The sequence below is a fragment of the Mustela nivalis genome (assembly GCF_964662115.1).
Source record: "Mustela nivalis genome assembly, chromosome: 4".
NCBI classification, from domain to species: Eukaryota; Metazoa; Chordata; class Mammalia; order Carnivora; family Mustelidae; genus Mustela; species Mustela nivalis.
Window position 1 is genome coordinate 117,777,406 of NC_139023.1, and position 21,883 is coordinate 117,799,288.

The 21,883-nt window shown below is 42.9% G+C and overlaps 1 protein-coding gene across 1 annotated transcript in view; it reads right to left on the reverse strand.

Annotated features, from left to right (window-relative positions):
• PKD2 (polycystin 2, transient receptor potential cation channel) overlaps window positions 1–21,883 on the reverse strand; it is a 62,856-nt gene that overhangs the window by 20,068 nt on the left and 20,905 nt on the right. The window contains exons 3-7 of the mRNA XM_082726575.1: window positions 16,337–16,470; window positions 13,748–13,998; window positions 9,201–9,425; window positions 6,648–6,876; window positions 1,617–1,784 (exon numbers count right to left, since the gene is read on the reverse strand). Coding sequence (XP_082582701.1) covers window positions 1,617–1,784; window positions 6,648–6,876; window positions 9,201–9,425; window positions 13,748–13,998; window positions 16,337–16,470 — 1,007 coding nt within the window. The remainder of the gene's footprint in view (window positions 1–1,616; window positions 1,785–6,647; window positions 6,877–9,200; window positions 9,426–13,747; window positions 13,999–16,336; window positions 16,471–21,883) is intronic.

The following is a 21,883-nucleotide window of genomic DNA, read 5'->3' on the forward strand; positions in this document are numbered from 1 at the left end:
GATTTTATTTATTTATTTGACAGAGAGAGATCACAAGTAGGCAGAGAGGCAGGCAGAGAGAGAGGAAGAAGCAGGCTCCCTGCTGAGCAGAGAGCCTGATGTGGAGCTTGATCCCACTACCCTGGGATCATGACCCGGGCTGAAGGCAGAGGCTTTGTCACTGAGCCACTGAGCCACCCAGGTGCCCCCACAATGAACATTTCTGTAGGCAAAACACTAAGGATGGCTGTTCAGGTTGCTGATCACAGCCCAGAGGCCCGACAACCTCAGGAGCTCTAGCGCGAAGTCCTGAGGGAAGACCATTAGGGGGATACGTTAGAAGTCGAGTCACAGGCCCTGCCCTAAACAACTTTAATGGTTCTTCAAGTTTCGGAAGCAGAACAGTTACAAGCAAAGCACTAAGTAAAATTCTTAGCCTGAGGCACAAATTGGAAGGAAATCTCTAGAATTTTACGTAAAGAGCTCTTATACATTGATTCGGGCCACAAGAAACATTTTTTGAAGGTTGTTGCAATCACATTACTTAATTCCTATTGGACTTGGATTATTATTACTATTTTGTGCTAAAGGTTTGGTGTGCGAGCGGTGGTTTTTCCCGAATAAGAATGTACCTAAATAAACCGCACGAGAGATAGAGGATGAGGCCTGCACCCTCTGATAGACCGCAGGCCTTCCAGGTGTGAATACCAATTCAGGGGGAAAAGTAACTGTTGGTGAGTAGCTTCTAAAACAGTGCTGTTTAATAAAACTTTCTGTCACGATGGAAATGTTCTTTATTTCCACCGTCCAGTATAGTAGCCATCAGCCACATACAGACGCTGAGATCTTAAAATGTGGCTAGAGTGCCACAGGAACTGAATGTTTAATGGTATGTGATTTTTACTAATTAAAATTTCAATTTAAGAGCCAATTGTGGCTCGTAGCCGCTGCCTAGATAGCAGAATCCTAGATCTTCACAGGTGACACGCTGGCAGATGCCTCGTGATTACTAAAATTTCCTGCATATCCAGCACTGAGGCTCATTTGCATATGAGATGCCCTAACCTTTCACATACATGGAAATGCACATTATGTTTCAAGAAAGAAGGAAACGAGTAATTAAGGTACTACTTGGAAGAGTATGTATCTGTCCCAACCTCAATTCTAGGTAAAACTTCCGTATGGCCTCCACCCAGGAAAGAGGGTGACCCCTCTTTTACCCCACTGTAGACCATTTCCATTGCATCTTCCCCTCCCTTCCCATCTGTATTCCTCATTCTTAGTTTCTTTTCCTTCCCTTGGTCACACCACATCAGGTGAAACTCAGACCAGTCCCTGTGTTAGTGTAGCCGAGGGCCCCAGGCCAAGATGACCTTGAGAAGGGCTCTTAACCACATCTGTTAAACAAACCTGCAGGGACAGGTCTTGCAAGATAGCAGGCCAGGTCATTCACAATGAGAGGAAGGATGACATGGATTCTGCTAGTTTACTTGTAAGATATGAAGCGGCTACAGCTGGCTGTCTGAATTTGGCCACAAAAGCAAATTCAGGTCCTCCAGCATTTTGTGTTAACTCTTGTTAGTAAAAAGAAGAGAAAAACATTATCGAAAATCCAGGACATGAAATTTGTAAATTACCTTAATCCAGACAAAAAACACGATGACAGCAGCTATATTGTTATACTGTATTTGCCAGTATGCCGGATGCTCAAAGTTGGGGAAAGTATTTTGATCTTCTAGAAACTGTAGCAGCACCTCCACATTTGATGCTCTATGTATGTTAATTCCTATAGCTACCATTGACAGCTGGAAAACAGAAGATTTATGTATCATTACAGTGTTTTAGAAACATGTAACTTACCTTCAAACAACTATTTTTCCTCACCCATGTATTAGTCCTAGGGTTCACCCATCTACTTATCCAAATCACTCATACAAGTGACAGGTGTTGAGCACGGCCCAAAACAGGTATAACAATAAGCCACTTACATTCCCTTAGCTAGGAAGAGAAATCCAGTGAGTGTACGTGTACGTGTGTGCACCTATGCGCGTGCGCGCGCACACACACACACACACACACGATATGTTGCTCTATTACAAAATCAAACAGGAATGCCTTGTTTTTTTTTTTCTGCCACCCTCATCCAAATCACTTTCCACCCTTCTGCTTTCTCAGCCTCATCTTGCTTTGTTTTTGTTTGTTTTCAACCACCAGCCATACATTCTTTCCACTATTCAACAAATATGAGTACCTACGTACACAGTACAGTGCCAAGGCTAAGATATAAGTAAGTAAGAAGTAAGATGCACAAGCTGTTCTCAAGAAACTCATGCTCTGGTTCAAGACGAGGCACACATGCAAAAATAAGTAACACAAAGACCTAGGAAGGAACTGACATCACACTACATAAGATGAAGGGTGAAATAAGACATAGCGAAAGAGGCCCTTAAGAGGAAAGATCCTTGGTCTTGAAAGATGGTGGGGATGATGGGTGTGAGAGAACTCAAGATTTACTGTGGGAATATATGTGAGCCAAGGGTTTCCCTCCTGCTCACTTCTCTCCCTTAATTTATGACCATGCAACTTTTCACATTGGCTTTAGTTCTGGGTTCTAAAACCACATCTCAGGAGAACATTGGGCCCTACTCCCATCCATTGCCACTGGATTAATGTGTAGATGTGGAAACTGTTAGAGGTTCACCATTGCAACCTGGGCCTCCTGTGGGGCCTGAAGCCACAGCAGGTGGGCTGTCACAGGTGCTGAGACCTTTGCTGTTCATTCCCTTTCTCTCCTCATGCATGATGGTCAAAGGTCACTTCACTAGTCCTTCTGGAGATGGCTGTCCAAATCATGGCTCCGGGTGGTTATCATAGCAAAGACCTGCCTGGCTACCAACCACAGCCGAAAAAAGCCAACCTCACCACCTTTTCTTTTTCTGTGAAGGATCCCCAGAGCAAATCTTGGATTTCTGTGCTGGTGGTGGGAATATTTGGGGTTCTCTGGAATACACCAAAAATATTTTGTTATGTTAACTTAGTTGAGAGGGGAAGGGTTGACTGACTTAAACAACAATAACCCTTTATCCAACTCTCACGAGGGACAACTGCCTTGTACCCAAGATGTGGTCATTTAAACAACATTAATATCTTATCAACACACTGAATTTCCTACAAAATTCATCATCAAAATAGAGAATGAGAGAAAAGAGATGAGGAAAAGAGATTCTGTAAGCACTTGAGTGATGTCCTCCTGAGTTTTCTTTGGGATTCTCCATCCCCATCTACCAAAGAACTTCCCTTCCTTAATGTAAGCTTCCTAAGGGCAGAGGTTTGGGTTGTTTTGTTCAGTCCTATATCCCTAATGCCTAGAACAATGCCAGGCACATAGTACACACTCAGAAAATATTTGCTGAATAAATGAATTAATCATTTTCACCCCTGAGCCTACCAATCAACAAAACAATTTGAGTTTAGACCTTTTTTTTTTTTTTTTTTAAAGATTTTTATTTATTTGAGACCGAGACAGAGCAAGAGACAAAAAGCACAAGTTGAGATGGAGAGAGAGAGCAGGAACTTTGCTGAGCAGGGAGTATCCTATACAGGGCTGGATCCCTGAACTCTGAGATCATAACCTGAGCCAAAGGCAGACACTCAACTAACTGAGCCACAAGGGGCCCTGATTTTTAGACTCCTTAATAGTCTTCTTTTTATCAGTAACTCTGATAGAAAGACTGTTTAGGTCAAATAGGTTGACTAAAGTAAGTCCAGAGATTTCAGAGCCTTTGTTAAAGAAACAAAAGGATGAGGGTTGGGGGGGGGGAGTAGGGAGAGGGTGAAGGGGTTGTAGACATTGGGGAGGGTATGTCCTATGGTGAGTGCTGTGAAGTGTGTAAACCTGGAGATTCACAGACCTGTACCCCTGGGGTACAGGGGTAATAATTTAATAATACATTAAATGTTTATATAAAATTTTTAAAAATTATTTAAAAAAAAAAGAAACAAAAGGATAACAGGGAAAATGATTTCAAAGTGATTCCAAGATGTTATATTTATATTTAGGGTAGAATTAATTTTCAAGTTTCAGGTGTGCCTTAGCCTGATAAAAATGCCTTTGCTTTTTTCATGGGATTGAAGGTCCTGTGCATAGGGCTTATTTTGGAGGGTGAGCAGAAGGCGTGCCCTTGTTTCTGCTGGGTCTGAAGGTTTCAAAGGAGAAGGAGGATTCCAGTAGCCTTTCCTTATTCTTTATAAAAGCACACTGTCTGAATTGTTGTCTTGGCAGTACAGAGAGTTAAAAAAAAAAAAAAAAAAAAGAAAGAAAAAAGAACAATAGAACAATAAAGCAAGTTTTCAAAGAAATACTTGCAAAACTGAGCCAAAAAACTACCCTCAAATTCCATGATATTAACAGCTATTTTCTCTGAAGTGGGTACAAGGCTATTCCCTAGGGTGTGAAAAGAAAATATGAAAACTTCTATCCAAGTAAAAAGAAAGTGTTAAGAGTTCTATTTGTATTTTTTTAATCCAATCTTTCAAATTCTATGTTGTGTGTGTTTTCACAAATGTACCTATTATACCACACACACACGCACACACACACAAACACATTTTATGAATAAATGGAATACATTAGGGTGTGTTATTAAAGTTTTCACTGATAGGTACATAATCGAAAAGGCGGATGGCCACCGACTGACTATTTTTTTGCTGATATTGAAGGTATTTGGCTAAAACCCAAACAAACCTGCCATTAATTAGCATAATATCACACTCACACTCACCTTTTCACCGTTATTCTCAATGACTTAACTATAAATACATCCATATAAACTAAAAAGGCAGTTAGAGTTCCGAACGTTAATTGTCTTCTAGAATAATTTTCATGTGTATGGACCCACACTCTTCCATCATGCTGGATACTGGAAAATTACTTCCAGTATCCTTGCCTTCTTTGCCTCCCTAAATGGTGAAATTGCTTTGCTACAGTTATTAATATACTGAGAATTTGGGGATGAAGAGTTTACCTCCAGGAACGGCGTGATGTTACACAGCCATCCTGAGAGAAGGGACGCCCTTCGGAATGCATCCGGGCCAAATGGGTTCTACCCAATATTCTATAGGAACTTTTACTTTAAGTAAAAGCTCTTTCTGAATTACATAGGCATGTAGCTTGAGAGGCAATGACAGAGTGGTTAAGGTTACTCTGAGAACTCAGTGTACATCTGGATATGAAAAGCACTTGGAACTGTGTCTGACACACACCATTTCTAAAGCATTAGCAATTACTTAATAGTAATTAATAGTACTTAATAGTAATTGCTAATGCTTTAGAAATGGTGTGTGTCAGTTAATGTTATCGTCACGCAGTACAGATCTGTATAATTCTCTTCAATGTCTTGAGCATTCTTTTACTCACATGTAAGTAACATTTTCCTATATTTAAAACATCTCAATAATATATTTCAGAACACATTTTCTATATTTTGCCAGCTAATTCTAGTGATGATTTGATAATGGCTTGATGTAAACGCTTCACAAAGCCCAGATGAATTTTTGGTTGTTAAGGGCAGGAGAAGAGTAATGGCCAAGAAGTAGGGTGACAGAAGACAGAGACCTGATAGGGTAATGCACCCCTTATTGAGACTTCAGGGGGCATCTCTGTCAGCGGACAGTGGGGAGGATGGACTTTGAGGCATGTGACAATTAAGCATGTCCTTATGTGCTTCAGTGTGTAAGAGAACTCAGCAAAAGATTATGCGTTCTTGGTCAAGGGAGAAAGATTGGCAAAAATGCATGTCTGCAGTGGGGACCCTGGAAGAAAGTGACGAGGATGATGCGGAAGGCAAACCATGTTGAACAAGTGTAAGATGTTATAATAAAGTCAAGGGCAGATAGCGGATCTACAAGGTGTCCTAGTCTCGGCTCTCTCCTCACTGCCTTCTGATTTCTTGTACCTGATACAGAAAACCCTGATGGTCCCTCACTGGTATTTTGTACACTGGACTATTTGCGGGAAATTTCAAACTGCAGAGAGGCGTTCTCTGCCACCCCAAATATCTTCAAGATGTTTCTTCTTACTATAACTTTACACATGTGCAGAAACATACAAAATGATTTTTGCTAGTAGTTGGAAAAAAATATCATTAACAATAACAAAAAAAGAATAAACAAAACATTCTTTTCTCCCTGTCTCCCATGGCATGCCAAAGACAAATATGAATTTCTAAGTTCTTCTTCTTTCTTTTAATGTCTTAGAACTCCTGCTGTATCAGCACATATGGATCTGTCATTTTTAAAAAAAAATAATTAGTTCATTAATTTTTAAGTAATCTCTGCATCCAACATGGAACTCAAACTCATGACCCTGAGGTCAAGAGTCACATGCACTTCCAACTGAGCCAGCCAGGTCCCCCACTAAGTTATTCTTGTTATTAGTGTGGCTAACTGACAACTTAACGTAAACAACTCTCTGCTTCTATATTCAGAAGGGTTACTCTTGTGCAAAACGCAAAAATAATTAGTAACACTGAAATTGAAACAGCAGAGCAAAACGTTCAGATTCTCCTTCAGGAATATCAGGATCCACAGTACTGAGGAGACACATCAAGGACTCTAGTTAACATGTTTTTATAACAGAGGAGGGAATTCGGTGGTGTTCTCAAACCTACCACAACGATCACAACATCCAGACAATTCCAGAAACTCCTGAAATAGTGTAGCTTGTGAATGCGAATTTCCAAGATCTCTTCCACCACATAGTAAAGGATAAAAAAACAAAAGATAATCTCACAGGCTGCCAGGAAGAAATCAAAAGTTGTGACATATCGGGTCAGCTTTACAGGCTGAAATTGCCAAGATGGAATCACACCGCCTGTTGCTGGGAATTCAACCAATAACCTGCGTTGCAATAAGAACAATTAAAACAGTAACAACAACAACATGGACGCAGCCAGGAAGGGACAGCTGTCTAGTCTGTCCCTGCACTCATACGGGATTCAAACTGTAACCACAAGTCACCCCAGGCTGGTGGCAGAATATTTTTTATCACAGCTAGTAACTACACACTTGTACAATTCTGTGCCCCCAAAGGGAACAAGGCTTCCCAAATCCTCCTAAAGAGATTATTCCTTCTCACTCTCGCCTTTACTTTTCTGGTATTTATACTGCTCAAAATGCTCTATAGGTTTTTTTTTTTCCTTAATGTAGAAGCTAATCAACAAACAAGCCTTTCTAGGACTTCTGTTAAATGCAAGTAATTCAACTAGGCAATGAAGAACATAAGAAATCTAACTCGTGCATTCAAATGTGTATGGCCTATTGAGAAGCAGGATATGTGTTTGTGTGTGGATGTGTACATGTGTGTGTGGATGTACATGTATGTATGTGTATGTGTATGTGTTTCTATTACATTCATTTGGTATCACCTAACTAGCACTGAATGATTTGTCCTAGGGGATATTCTTCTTACCCTTCCCAGAGCCTTATAGTTAATAGGTGTTCAGCAAACGTCTGACAGTCTGAAACAGTAACATATTTTACATTCATTCTGATGGCACTGATGTTTAGTGTTTTTAGTATAGTTGAAGTGAGGATGTTTCTTGACAAATTCCCATTTTGGAGGTGTCACAGTGAGAAAGTTAAATGATTCATTTAATGGTACAGCTTCCCTATCAAACTAGAAATAGACTACCTAGCTCCTTCACTTTAAGACTTTCAAAAGACCTTCAGTCAACTAGTAGGTATAACCGTCTCTCTCTCTGCAGGACTGGTAGCTGCACCTGGAGCCCGAGTGTCTAGGACCAAAGCATGAGCAATAATCAGGTCCAGGCAGAGACAAGGGCAAATTAGAATTGGTCAAGGAAGGGCAGAAAGTAGCCTCTGTGCGCCAAGTCCTCTCTCTGTCCTGCTCTGGCCCTGTGTCTGTCAGCCCCTCCAGAAACATAGACAGCAGCATCGAGAAATGAAATAATCGCCTTGACGATATTGACTTGTAAAGTATGGGGAGGACGTGGAAGACATACTCAGGGCCTTCTACAGAAATTCCCTGAAATGTCAATCACAGTTGAGTGCCTGTTTTTATCCTCTTTCTATTCAGACTGAAATCACGAAGAAAAGTTCAATAATAATTGCAATCGGTTTTCATTCACTTCTAGTAATAACTCTTATTTGACTTATGATGATACTATTTCCTTCAAAAGTTGTTAAATACATGGTCTGGAAAAATCCAACTGGCCATGTAAAGCTGACTTGCGTTTAGCCTCAAAAATAATCACAAAATAAGGAAAGTATGAGAATTTATACTTCTTTTTGGTTGGTAAATATATGTGCAAGAAATTCATGCCAGCTACGTCTGGGTGTTGCTGACACGTTCACCAGGAGGAGTCAAGGGGGATGAACTCTGGATCCCTCTGGACCTGTTCTACTTTTTTCCTTTTTTATATTACCTTATTACATATACCTTCTAATATACCACTTTATTAATTCGTTTCTTTTGCTTATTGTCTAGTATCCATCTCCTCCTGGTTGAGCACAAGCTCTGGAAGACGAGGGATCTTTACTTTGTTCACTGCGGTGTCCCCAGAGCTGAGAACTGTGCCTTGCACATACTAAGGGTCCAATAAATGTTTGCCAAATAAGTAAATAAATGAACACAAGGCTCCAGACAAGTCCGCAGGATTTTTGTCAGTTTTCTCATTGCTAACCAGAGTGAGCAGGATGGCAATGTCACAGGATCTGAGAAGGAACTTTATGTGCCTTTGCTGAATCTTGTGTGTAAGCAGATACCTGGGTATCCTCCTGAACCCAGGCATAGCCCCTGACGGCTGTGCTTGTGTTCTTAAACAGTATCATCTGAGAGTGGGAAACTTGGAAAGGAGCCAAGGCCAGAGGTCATGGTAAAGGAGCATAGAGCACCCATCATCTTACAATAAGTAAGAATAGATACGAAACACGGTGCTTTTTCTGGGAAGGTTTCAGCTTTGGGATGAACTTGGACCAGACTTACGTTTCTTCCCAACTCATAATATTCTAGGATCCTAACTTACTTGCACCAAATATATTTATCCCAGTAAGCCTTTTGTTTCCCCCTTCACTTGCTATTGGCTCTGACCCTCGGCATTCTCTTTTAGCCAAAAGCAGCAATGGTTTCCTGGTCTCTCTCAGGACTGAGATGTACCTACAAGTACACAGACATGGGAGGGATCAGTGCCCTTGGTACACACCTGATGACACAGAACAGGTTAATGTTGGCGTTGTATACCGAAAAATCAATAAAAGTGGCCCTGGTTCCTCGGTCCAGCCAGCCGTTTTTCTTGAGGCTGGCAATCTGAGCCGCTGTCTCCTCTCTTGTTCTTGACAAATCCAGGTAATAGCCAGCTCCGCTATAGGTTGCAATCATTCCCCAGTGGCTACTCCCATTCAAGTCTTTTTCACTTGTGTAGATCCAACTAATTAAAAGACAAAAGGGAAACAAAACAATCAGTGGAACACTTAACGGCAATTACAAAGACAGCTGGTTCCCCGCATAACTGAGTATGTAATACATCAAGTTAAGTCTTATCAAGTTGGGTAATATGCTCGGTGGGGGGCTTTGTGTTTTTTATTTAACTCTCATACACTTATTATCTCCATTTTAGGAATGAGGGCTCTGAAGCTTAGTGAGGTCCACTCAATCTCACAGCTTCTGAGGTTATTGTCAGGAACCCACACCAAGTCAGAGTCTCTAGAATCTGTGCTATTAGCACTCAGTCTATGTGGGTAACTATACTTAGAAGCTAGATGACTCTAGGCTCTCAGAGAAAATTGCAGACAAGTTCATCAAGTACCACTAATGGCAACTGAACCAAACAAGACTCCACAGGGCATTTGGGAATTAATTAATTAACTAAATAACTTGAGAGGGGGAGAGAGAGTGGTAGGGAGCAGAAGGAGTGGGGGGAGACAGAGAGAAATTCTTAACCAGGCTCCAGGACCAGTGCAGATTCCAACATGCAGCTCGATCTCAGGACCTTGAGATCATGACTGGAGCTGAAATCAGGAGTTTGACACTAACCAACTAAGCCACCCAAGCTTTCCAGGGCATTTGGGAATTTAATCCACAAATATTGGCAGAGGCTCTCTTGGGAACCAGATGCCTCTCTGGCATTAATGAGGATATAAAGATGAACCAAGTTCCATTCCTGCTCATTTATAGGAAGCGGGGAGAGAAAAGACATGAAAAAATTCAAATACAAGGTAGATGGATGATGTTCAAGAGAAGAAAGGGAAATTTCTCAGGCAAATCAGAGGAAAGCTGTTCTTGTCTAGGCATCCAGTGATAGGGAAGGTGCATCAGAGAAAGCTTTTGGAAGAAGCTGCAGTGGACCTGGGCTGTGAAAGGTAAACAGAATTCAGGCAGGCACCAGTGGATGGGAAGGGTGTTTTCAAGCCTGAGGCAGGGGGTAGGGGGTTGGGAGAGGTGAAGGAAGGGGGGTAGTACAAGGCACCCGGCTAGTAGCTGAGGTCGGCTCACATACATGAAGAAAGAAGGCTGAAAGGTAGACAGTGATCAGACTGTGGGGGAAGGGGTTACGGAGGGAAGGTTTCTGAGAGGCACAGAACAGAGTTCCTTTGGTGGCAGCAGGAAAGACTGGAGTGGTGAGAACACGAGGCTCACATGTCGAAAAAAAGTGGCCACAGCAGGTCTAAGACCGCTTTTCCTTAGGAAGGCCCGCTGGCAAGGCTGCACCTTGGCTGGCATCTGCAACTTGATAAAAGGCTCCCTACGCTGATACGAAACTTATCTGACCAACTTGTCTGACCGGCTGCTTCTCCCTCTCCTCTGCCTCATCCCCCCACCCCACCCCAACCAGCTCATAGGTGTGTGCTCTCAAATAACTAAAATCTTAAAACAAACAAACAAACAAACAAAAACAAAAACATTAAGTGACTAGGAAGAGTGATTATGCCTAGACCATCAGCACAAACACAGTGGCTTATGCCCAACGACTGCCTGCCTTCTGGGAGTCTGGTATTCTGCCAGGCAGTGGCCGCCTATGTGACCAGCAGCCGGAGACTACCTCGGGCACCAAGTCTCTAATGAGCCTCTCTGACACACAACAGTTCATACATGTTGTCACAGCTTGTTCCTGGAGGAATTCAGCGTGTCCTATGTGACTCCGCTGGGAGAGGGCTTCTGGAAGCCTGCGTGTTGTTTCCTCCAAACCTTCCCCCATGTGCCTGGACCCTCTGCTGCTTTTGCTTTTATCCTTTCATTGCGTTGAAGCTAGCCATGAGCATGACTGGATGACGAACACTGCGAATCCTTCCGGTGCTCCCCTGAGCCTGGGAGTGGTCCTGCACACTGACACAGCTCAGTTAGCAGTGGCTGCAACTACTCAGAGGAGCCGATGAGGCCTGAGCCAGAGCAATGAGAGGAGGACAGGATGACGGACAGGAAGGATGGACAGACTGTCAGCAGAACGTGGCCTCTGACTTGGAAGCTGGAGCGAGGGAGAAGGGACTTCTGAAAAAATGGAGATTCTCTTTTTGGATAACGCAAAGGAGCTGGTAGGACAAAGGTAGGATATAGATTTGGCTTTTGTTTCCTGTCACTAGAACATAAGCTCTGTAAAGACGGGGAATTTGTTTCTGTTTTGTTTCCTGCTGCTTTGTTACCCCAGCCAGCACCAAGGGTGTTTCTAGAAGAGGGAGACTTCACTGAGAAAATGCTGGCACATGTTAACACTCTGTATACTTGTTGAAGAAACAATAAATTATCAAACGGGCATGAGAGAGGAAGTCACTGGAATGCCAAGGGCAAGAATGTGAAGAAAGCAAATCTAGAGATCTGAATACAGAACCTGGGAATAAGAGATAAGTGGGAGAGTTAAGAGGGGCATTACAGAATGAAGGGAACCCCAAGTTTAGTGTCACTCTCAGAAGTCAAAAAAACGAGCAATCAACATGGCCGAGTTCTGCAGAGGTTGGATGGGGTGAAGATCAAGAACTGGTCACTGGGGGGCGCCGGGGTGGCTCAGTCATTAAGCATCTGCCTTTGGCTCAAGTCATGATCCCAGGGTCCCATCCGGCTCCCTGCTCAGGGGGAAGCCTGCTTTCCCTCCCCCCACTTCCCCTGCTTGTGTTCCTGCTCTTGCTGTGTCTCTAATAAATAAATAAATAATCTCTAAAAAAAGAAAAGAATTGGTCATTGGGTTGGCAAATTCAACAAATCCACTGGTGGCTTCCAAGAGAGATGTCAGAAGCACAAAGTTTAAGCTTTAAGGAGTGAATCAGTGGTAAGGGAATGGAAGTGGCAAGTGAAGGCTACTCTTTCCAGACACTTGTGGAGTTGAACGGAAGGAGAAATGGGAGTAACTTGAGAATAGGGCAGAATCAAGGGGTGGTCTGGATCCACGGTGGTCCATCCTGTAGTGGAAATCACACACCCATCTATGCCCCGGTGGGTATTTACGGAGCAGTGTTAGACACCAGCCAGCGGTCAAGGCTGTAAGAATACAGCAGCGAATGGAATATAGTCCCCGTGGTCCTGAAGCCTGAATACTGACGAGGAGCTGAGGGAGACCAAGAGACACCTCAACAGTGTAATTGCTATGGAAGGAGCAATGTGGTTTAGTGGAAGAATTGCGGGTTTTGGAGTCAGGCTGGTTAAATCCCAGCATGGTTCCGTTTGTGAGCTGTGACGCTTTGGGTAAGTTAGCCTCAGTTTTTTCATCAACAACATAGAGATGACACGTATTTCAGGTTGTTTTGTGAAAGCAGATGAGACAATGCATGAAATCCCTTCTTAAATAGCATCTGGTAAGTGGCTGCATCTACTTCTCTTATTAATGATATGAAATAAGTAAAATATTAAACCTGGACAAAACATCTTTTGGGATGATTTGATCCCTTTATGCTGAATCTTCTGACCTTTACTTAGTGTGTTCCTTAGGGACTCTGGTCCTAAATAAGATATCCACTGGATGACAAAGAAATCTGATCACAGGAAGGCTGGCTGCCCCACTGTCTATGAACAAATCTGGGGTCTGGCTGTCTCAGTTCAAGAGAGGGATCTAGATGAACTGACAGAATTAATTAGTAAAGTGTAGAAGACAATTCTAACCATAGTGATTCCCCCAGGGGCAATGACCCTAAGAGGTCCACCTTGGGACAGCTCGAGCATTCTTCTTATTTCTTTATAATAACTGCAGTAATTCTAAAAATAATGACTATCCTCCCTTAATACACAAGATGTTATAGGTGTGGTTACGAAAGAACATCCAAAATCCGTGCCAATATGCACAGGAACAATACCTACTCAAAATCAGAATTCACACATTTGAGGGGACAGGCTTTCAACCAGACACAAAACTGCCTCACAAGCTTATTATACACTTTAAATACCTGTAACTTTGAACCAAAATGTATTTGTAAATGCTAGTAACATGAGAATTTCCACACCAGACCAGTTCTCAGTAACAACCCAGTGAATGTCATCCCCGTATCTAGAAAAAAAGGATTCAGGCATCTTCAAAGAAACCTCCAAAGGCCCAGGTAGCTGCCTTCTTAGGGGCCATATGGTCAACAATTTAGCCTTTTGAAAAATACGTATGCAGGAGCCAAAGGGGGTAAAAAGTAGAAAAAACCTGAGAAACCAAAGGCCAATTTGGCCATGGTCTTAAGTCTAAGCACTGAAGACTCACTTAAAGCACGTTCTCCTCGGTTAAGGGGTTAGAGGATGAATGAATGAACAAAGGAGTGAATGAGAAGCCAGGGCACTGATACTTACGCAGTTCCATTTCTTGGACCGAAAGGAGCCCTGTCTTCACTACTGACCGAGTAGACATCATAGCACTCTTTAATCTCATCTCTCAAGTCCTGGGGGATCGAACAGGACCCATTTCTGACTTTGAGTTGCCGGATACGTGGCACCCCTAGCAGGAGGTTCTCGTAGTAGATGAAGCTTCGGTTGTCAGCTTCCGTTCTGTTGCTGGGCTGAGTCTTCCAGTAAAGCCCATCCAGTAAGGCACCTTCTGTGAACTGAAAGTGAAGGAAACATTGTGGAAAAGTTTTTTGAAGAGCCCCAAGCTTAATGGCTGTTTTGCTCTTTCCTGGAATGTTTGCATGACCAACAGTCTGGGAACTCTGTAAACACGGCAGAGTGACAAGTGACAGTTCTGTCACTTGCCAGCTGTGAGGCCTTGAGCAGGATCTAACTTTGAGCCAAGGTTCCTGCATCTATAATATCCATCCTCTGCATGGCTGCTAGTCTGGTCACCAGTAGGTGCTTAACAAAGGGCAACTCAGATTTTTATGCTAGGACTAAAGGTGTGTGTGTGGGGGGATTCACATAAGTCCACAAGTATGAACAATTTTACTTTCCCTTATTAAAACAGCATCCTGGGGGCACCTGGGTGGCTCAGTCGATTAAGCGTCTGCCTTCAGCTGGGGTCATTATCCCAAGGTCCTGGGATGGAACCCCGTACCGGGCTCCCAGCTCGGTGTGGAGCTTGCTTCTCCCTCTCCCTCTGCTTACCACTCTGCCTGCTTCTGATCCCTGTCTCTCTCTCTTGGATAAATACATAAAATCTTTAAAACAAAACAAAACAAAACAAAACACCGCACAGCGTCCTACATAATCCCGGTTCCAAACTTGTCTGGAGAGGAAACACTAGCTTTGGTTAACAGTCTGCCATCTGGTGGATCATTTAAGTGTCTGGATTATTTTTTTATTTTTATTTTTTTTTTATTAACATATATTATTTGCTCCAGGGGTACAGGTTTGTGAGTCATCAGGCTTACACATCTCACAGCACTCACCATAGCACATACCCTCCCCAATGTCCATCACCCAGCCACCCTCTCCATAACCCCCCCACCCCCCAGCCCTACCCCTCAAATTCCTTGATTCAGAGAGATCATATGGTAATTGTCTTTCTCTGATTGACTTATTTCACTCAGCATACTATCCTCTAGTTACATCCATGTCATTGCAAATGACAAGATTTTGTTTCTTTTGATGGCTACATAGTATTCTAAAACACACACACACACACACACACTTTTTTTTTTTAATTTTTAAAGATTTTTATTTATTTATTTGACAGATACACAGCGGGAAAGGAAACACAAGCAAGAGGAGAGGGAGAGGGAGAAGGAGATTTCCTGTGGAGCAGGGCGCCCTGGGATCATGACCTGAGCCGAGGACTCTTAACCACTGAGCCACTCAGGTGTTCCTACCACATCTTCTTTATCCATTCATCTGTTGATGGACATCTAGGTTCCTTCCAAGTGACTGGATTATTGTGGCCTATAGTGAACTCTGTAAGTGCCCCCCACCCCTGCCACTGCCCCTGCTTTTCGAGCTTGGCATTCATTACCATGGAACTGTACATATTGGAGAAGTCTCTCATTAGTTTGCCTTAGGGGAGAAGAAGCTGTTTCTCAGTGTCTTATCCTTATTAGATAATCAGTAGAGAACAACTGATTTGCTTTGCTGAGGCTGGGAGAGGCGGGGTTTGGATGCCAAGTATTTTTAGGTGTCAGCATTAATGGGTTCATATGGTCCGGTTTCCTCTATCTTTACAACCACCAGCTCTGACCCCAGGGTTCAGTAAGAGCTTTAGAAAGCATCTCTGCTGGAAGAAACAAGTCTTTCCTCTCCAGTTTCCCTTTTGATTTTCTTAGGTTCTGAGCACTATACCTCCCAGATCAGTCTAACATTTCTCCTACAGTATCACTCAAAATTTACCCTTGGTTACCATGTTGGATTTTCTGACAATCTGGGAAGGGCCTGGGTTGAATTTCACATTAACAATCTCTAAAAGAACGTGCCTGCCTTGTATCAGGCGCTGTTCTAGGCTACATGCCAACATTAACAAAGAGACAAAAGACAAAAAAAAAAACAAAACCAAACCAAAAAAACAAAAACCCAAAGCAAGACAAAACAACCAAATCTTGCCCTTAAAGGCCATACAGCCTAGGAGATACTCAACAGACACTTACTGAATCATGAATGACTGAGTGAATTACATACTAGGGAGAGGAAGTGCCTGTCAGGCTGGAAACAAGGCCATTTTTCTCCCTCGCTGATCATGTGTAAGCAAGCTGAATGACTCCTCGTCCCTCACCTACCACCAGTGTGTAATGTGAGCCCTTGCCTCGTATGGTTGCTTGGGATTAAAGGCAGGAAGGTACGAAACACACAACAGGGTGCAAGACACACACATGGTTCTCAGCCTAACACCTCGCCATAGCCTTCACCTCATACAGCATCACAAAGTAGGTCCTACAGATGGATACTGCTGACTTAAATTTATGAAACTCAATGAACAATTTTCAACAGTAAAGAGGTACGTTGAAAGCCATCTGCAAATACCTTCCAGAAGTCTTCCATCGAAGAAAGTGTTTTAAAATTTGTTTTCTCTGTTTTGGACACTGGGGTATCCAGGAAGAGCTGTGACATTGTCCGGGTATAGTAGTACGCACTGGAGCTCATCATCCCATAGGTCACTGGAACACAGAAAAAGCCATGTGAACCCTGTGGGGAAACCCGCACACTCACTTGCACACTCCCAGTGGGCAGGTGGGTAGCCACAAACATTCTGCTGTGTCCCCTGCCTTCCTTCCTTTTACCATTCTTCTAGGATCTCTCCCTAGCTCTTCTTTCTTTATTTATAAAAGAAATAAATTCACATTGGCTTATGGGAAACAAAACTGGCTCACTACAGGGAATGAAGTTAAGATCAAGCGCCTCTACTTGACATCTGGGATAGGCCTATTCAACCTCACCCCCCACCCCCCACTAGCCCCTCCACGCAGTGAGGCTGCTCCTGGATCAGCCCCTCCACACGGTGAGGCTGCTCGGCATAGGCGCCTACAGAGGCCATGCTGCACTCCTTGTCCTGCGGCTGGGCACACACTGTTACGCTCCCTACAATAACGCGGGCGGCTGCTCTCTGTTCCGCATCACTTCTCCATTCTTCTCTGCTCTGCACCTTGAGGCTGACCACTACCGACTGTACCACATGAGCTCCCTTGCCCTTGGATTGCCCATGTATTTGGCCCAGAGGAGGCTGAGCGGGAAATCCGGGGACCTGAGAAGAGCGAGGCTGGGTTTGCTTCCTCTACCTGTACTCTATTCTCCACCACCTGGATGCAGTTTGGCAGGGCACCCTCTAAGCTTGGCCATAGCTGCTGGGGGAAATCTCCCCTCCCGCAGCCACACTGGGTTCATGCCATGCCATTCGCTCCCTTGTCCCCTCAGGTCTGGCGGTGGTAACTGTTTCGAGGGCCTCACTCCCCTTGCAGGTTCCCATAACCCTCCCACTAGGGGAAACAGTCCCTTCAGGAAATGTTCTTTAATTGCCACTTTGAGCTTTCCATCTCTTTCCTTCCAGAATGCTAACACAGACACATCTGCCTCCCATCTACCTATCATATCTTCTACAGAACCCTCTAAAACCAAGCTACACCCCTGCCATGAAATTTGCTGATTACATCAGCCCATTCTGGTCCCAGAGGGAGATGGGAAGATAATTTATAGGCATAGTGGGTTACAGGAGATCAGAGGTTGAATCTTGGCCGTGTCTGCTACTTACTATGTGGCCTGTGCAAGTTGTTTAAACTTTCTTTTCTTTCCGTTGCTTTTTATTAAGTAGGGGCTTGAACTCAACAACCCTGAGATCAAGACCTGATCTGAAATCAAGAGTCAGATGCTTAACTGACTGTGCTACCTGGGTGCCCCAAGCTGCTTAAACTTTCTGAGCTTTGGTTTCCTTTTCTGTAGGATGGGGATAACTAGCTATCCCATTGGAGTTTTGGGTGCGTACATAAGAACAGTAACTAGTAGGCGTGCCTGGGTGGCTCAGTGGGTTAAGCCTCCACCTTCAGCCTGGGTCATGATCTCAGGATCCTGAGATCAAGCCCTGCATCGGGCTCTCTGCCAGGCAGGGAGTCTGCTTCCCCCCCGCCCCCCGCCGCCTCTCTGCCTACTTGTGATCTCTCTCTCTCTCAGATAAATAAATAAAATTAAAAAACAACAACAACAACAAACTAGTAACTAGTAACTAAAAATTGCCCAATATAGTGGTTGAAATTTACGATTCCAATAATGATGGTTCTTTCTCCTTAATCAGTTGCTCTAACATATCTATTAAAAATTTCAGTGCTTTTATCAGGGCTGTCTTACACTGGATGCTAACGATTGCATGTACAATATGCTATGATCCCTCTCACTGACAAAAAGCTTCAAGGGAAAACACTTCTCTCTTATACTTCTGTCGACCACAGAGGTTTTACTCTTCTTTTAACCATTGTTCTCAACATCCAGTGGGTAATTAATACTTAGCTGACTCTGTAATAATCTTCAAGCATCATAAAATGCATTTTAAAACCTTGTATTATATGATTTGGAGATAAAGTGCTACTGGGTGAAATCTCGTCCCCACCTGTGCAGCAGAGAAAATCACTTAAAAAGAGGAGTAGACAGTAGTGATTCAAACCCAAGTGTGTTTTAGAGTCTACCTTGAGCAGTCAATGGATCAAACACACAGTCATGAGGCTTCTGTGCTCTATCAGGAGGGGAAGGAATGTTTTCCAGTCCCCTTAGTTAGGCTCTCTTTCCTCCCTGTCCCTAGGACCCACAAATTAGGATAAGAACATTCCTCTTCAAGTGTTACATGACCTGCTACCTCTCAAAACTAAACTGGGCCAGAGTTAGGGGCTTAGACTTAATCCATTCACATTTATGAGACAAAGTACTTAAGAAGATAAGCAAGGTGTGATCTCCATCAGTAAGAAGAAAAGCCAATAAGCTTCCCTGGGAACAGCACTGCTCACTCAGCTCCCACAGAGGGATGGGCAAGGAACAATGAACTCTAGGAAAGCTTTCTGTGGATCCAGAGACAGCTGAGGGAACAAAGCTGATATCATGCAAAAGAGGACAAGGGAAGGATCCCCAAAACCTAATAAATAATTACTAAGCTGATTTTTTCAATTAACTTGAAATTAAAATTTGCTTTGGATTGATTGATTCCAAATGTTTTACCTGTGTGGTTTTTTTTATTTGTTAAAAAAAAATTATGACAAATGATTTAAAGATTTTGCTTTATAAATTATGCTAGTTCTATCTATACACAAATGTAAGTATTTGAGCCACTGATTAAAAATTGTAACTCTTTTGTTTTCCTATATTTATAGTTTTGATTGCTTTTGAAATTCTCAGGACCTGTATGAAATTTCAAGGCTTCACTAAAAGGGAAGTGATGCACTCCCTTGGCTATTTAGCACCATCTGTTGGGCATCCAGAGAAACAATGTCATCTAGCTTTGAAGGGATGATTATTCTAATACATTCAATCAGTCCCTCAATATTAACTCAATCAATATTAACTCAGTCCCTCCCTTGTGCTAAGTCCTGGGTTGGTCCATGGGATATCTCTGAGTGCCAGTGCCACACATTCCAGGCATCATCTGCACCATGAGTCCAAGTAGGTTGTAGCTAAAGCAGCCCCAGGATTTGGAAGCAGAATGATCTGGGTTTGAGTTTCAGCTTTGCTTTATCAAGAATGTCTGCCTCTGTGGTTGTGATAGTAGGCCTTGGTGTTTTGGGATCTCAAATACTTCTCTGAGCTTGAGTTTCACCTACAAGGAAGCAGGTATAATAATATATAGGGCAGGATGCCTGTGTGGCTCAGTCAGTTAAATGGCTGCCTTCAGCTAAGGTCATGATCCCAGGGTCCTGGGATGGAGACTTGCATCCCATGGGACTCCTTACTCAGCAGGGAGCCTGCTTCTGCCTCTGCCTCTGCCCTCCCCCCTGCTTATGCATGCGCTCTCTCTGGCAAATAAATATCTTAAAAAAAAAAATAATGTCTAGGGCTTCTGCATAGTTTAATGGGAGAAATGTATGTGAAGACATTTTGCAGTAATACACGACTGTTAAATTATTTTCTCTTCAGTCCCAGATGGAGAAAGCCCACTTGGAAAATAGCATTCACTCTTTAAATGATATGAATCATGAAGAAAAAAAATACAGGATGAAATAGATAACCTTAAATGAGGAATAGAAAGGAGGAAAATGTTAAAAAATATAAGCTAAAGGAGAAATATATGTCCAATGTGTATATATTTCTTCTACTATATAACCCTTGTCTTAACTTCCAAGTTCCCTTTGCCATAAAATAAGGCGAATAAAAAATATTATTACAGCATCATCAACTAATCAGCATGCACTATAAGTAAAGCTGTTTTAAAAACGTGCCTCAGATCAGAGAGGCAAGATGGTGGAGGAGGAGCAGACTGAAATGACATCAGATCCCAGGAGTTCAGGTAGATAGTTATCAAACCATTCTGAACACCTACAAACCCAACAAGAGATCTAAGAGAAGAAGAGCAGCAATTCTAAGAACAGAAAATCAACCACTTTCTCAAAGGTAGGATGTGCGGAGAAATGAATCCAAAGCAGCGGGAAGATAGACCATGGAGGGAGGGGGTGGCTCCTGGCAAGTGGCGGAGCAATGGAGCACTAAATCAGAACTTTTAGAAGTCTGCTCCACTGAGGGACATCGCTCCAGAGGCTAAGCAGAGCCCTCGCAGGGACAGTGTGGTCTCCGGTCCCATGGGGTCACAGAAATGTCCGGGGTGCCTGAGTGTGGTATCAGAGCAGGGAAGCTGGCTCCAGAGATGGAGCTGAGGAGTGAGCTCTCAGCTTGGGGTCACCTTAAACCGTGATCCAAGGCACAGTTGGGCCACTCACTGCTTTTTGAGCACAGACCCCACAAGTGGCAAGTCCAGGGAAACACCTTTCTGCTCTAGGAGGAGCTGCGCAGCAGGGATCTGCTGGATTTGGAGACTCCAAACAAGGCTGTGTGCCATAGATAGAAATGCTCAGTACCAGGCCAGGTGAGCTTGGAGTGCAGACAGAGACCAGGGAGACAGGAGTGACTGACTACTTATCTCTGAGGGTGCACTGAGGAGTGGGGCCCCGAGCTCTTGGCTCCTCCAGGCCAGGGACTGGGAGACTGCCATTTTCATCCCATCCTCTAAAGCGATACAGAAAGCATTCAAGGAACAAAAGCTACCAAGAGTGAACCCAAGCAGATTACTTAGCCGGTCCCTGGTGAGGCGGTGCAATTCTGCCTTGGCCGAAAACATCTGAGAATCACTGCAACAGGCCCCTCCCTCAGAAGATCAGCAAGAACATCCTGCCAAGACCAAGTTCACCTATCAAGGAGAACAGCAGAACTCCAGAGCTAGGGGAAAGCAACGCATAGAATTCATGGCTTTTTCCCCCGTGATTCTTTAGTCTTGCAAAGTTAAATTTCTTTAAATTTTGCTTTTTTCCTTATTTTTTAACTTCTCCTCTTTTCTCTTTTAACATTTTTAAGTAGTTTATCTAAATAAGACCTTTCTTAAAAAAAAATATTTTTTAAACCTTCATTGTCATACTCATATTTTATCCCTTCACTGTATTTAATCTTATTTTTTATATACATATAGGTTTTTTTTCCTAAAAAGTTTTGGGATACAATTTCTTCTAATAGATCAAAATATACCCTAATCTACCACATGGCTTTGTTCTAGTCCCCAGCCTGAGCACATTCCCTCCTCTTTTTTTTTCCTCTTTTTCCAACCAACTTATCTTATCAATTTCTTTTTTAGAATTTTTAAAAAATTTTCACCTTTACAGTCATATTCCACCCCTTCATCGGGTTTACCCTTATTTTTGTATATATGTAAGTTTTCCTTTCTTTAAAACTTTGGGAGGTAGTGTCTTCTAAGAGACCAAAATACACCCAAAATGAAGTGGATGGCTCTGTTCTATTCACCAGTCATATATATATATATATATAAAATTTTTAATTTTTTAAAAAGATTTTATTTATTTACTTGACAGACAGAGATCACAAGTAAGCAGAAAGGTA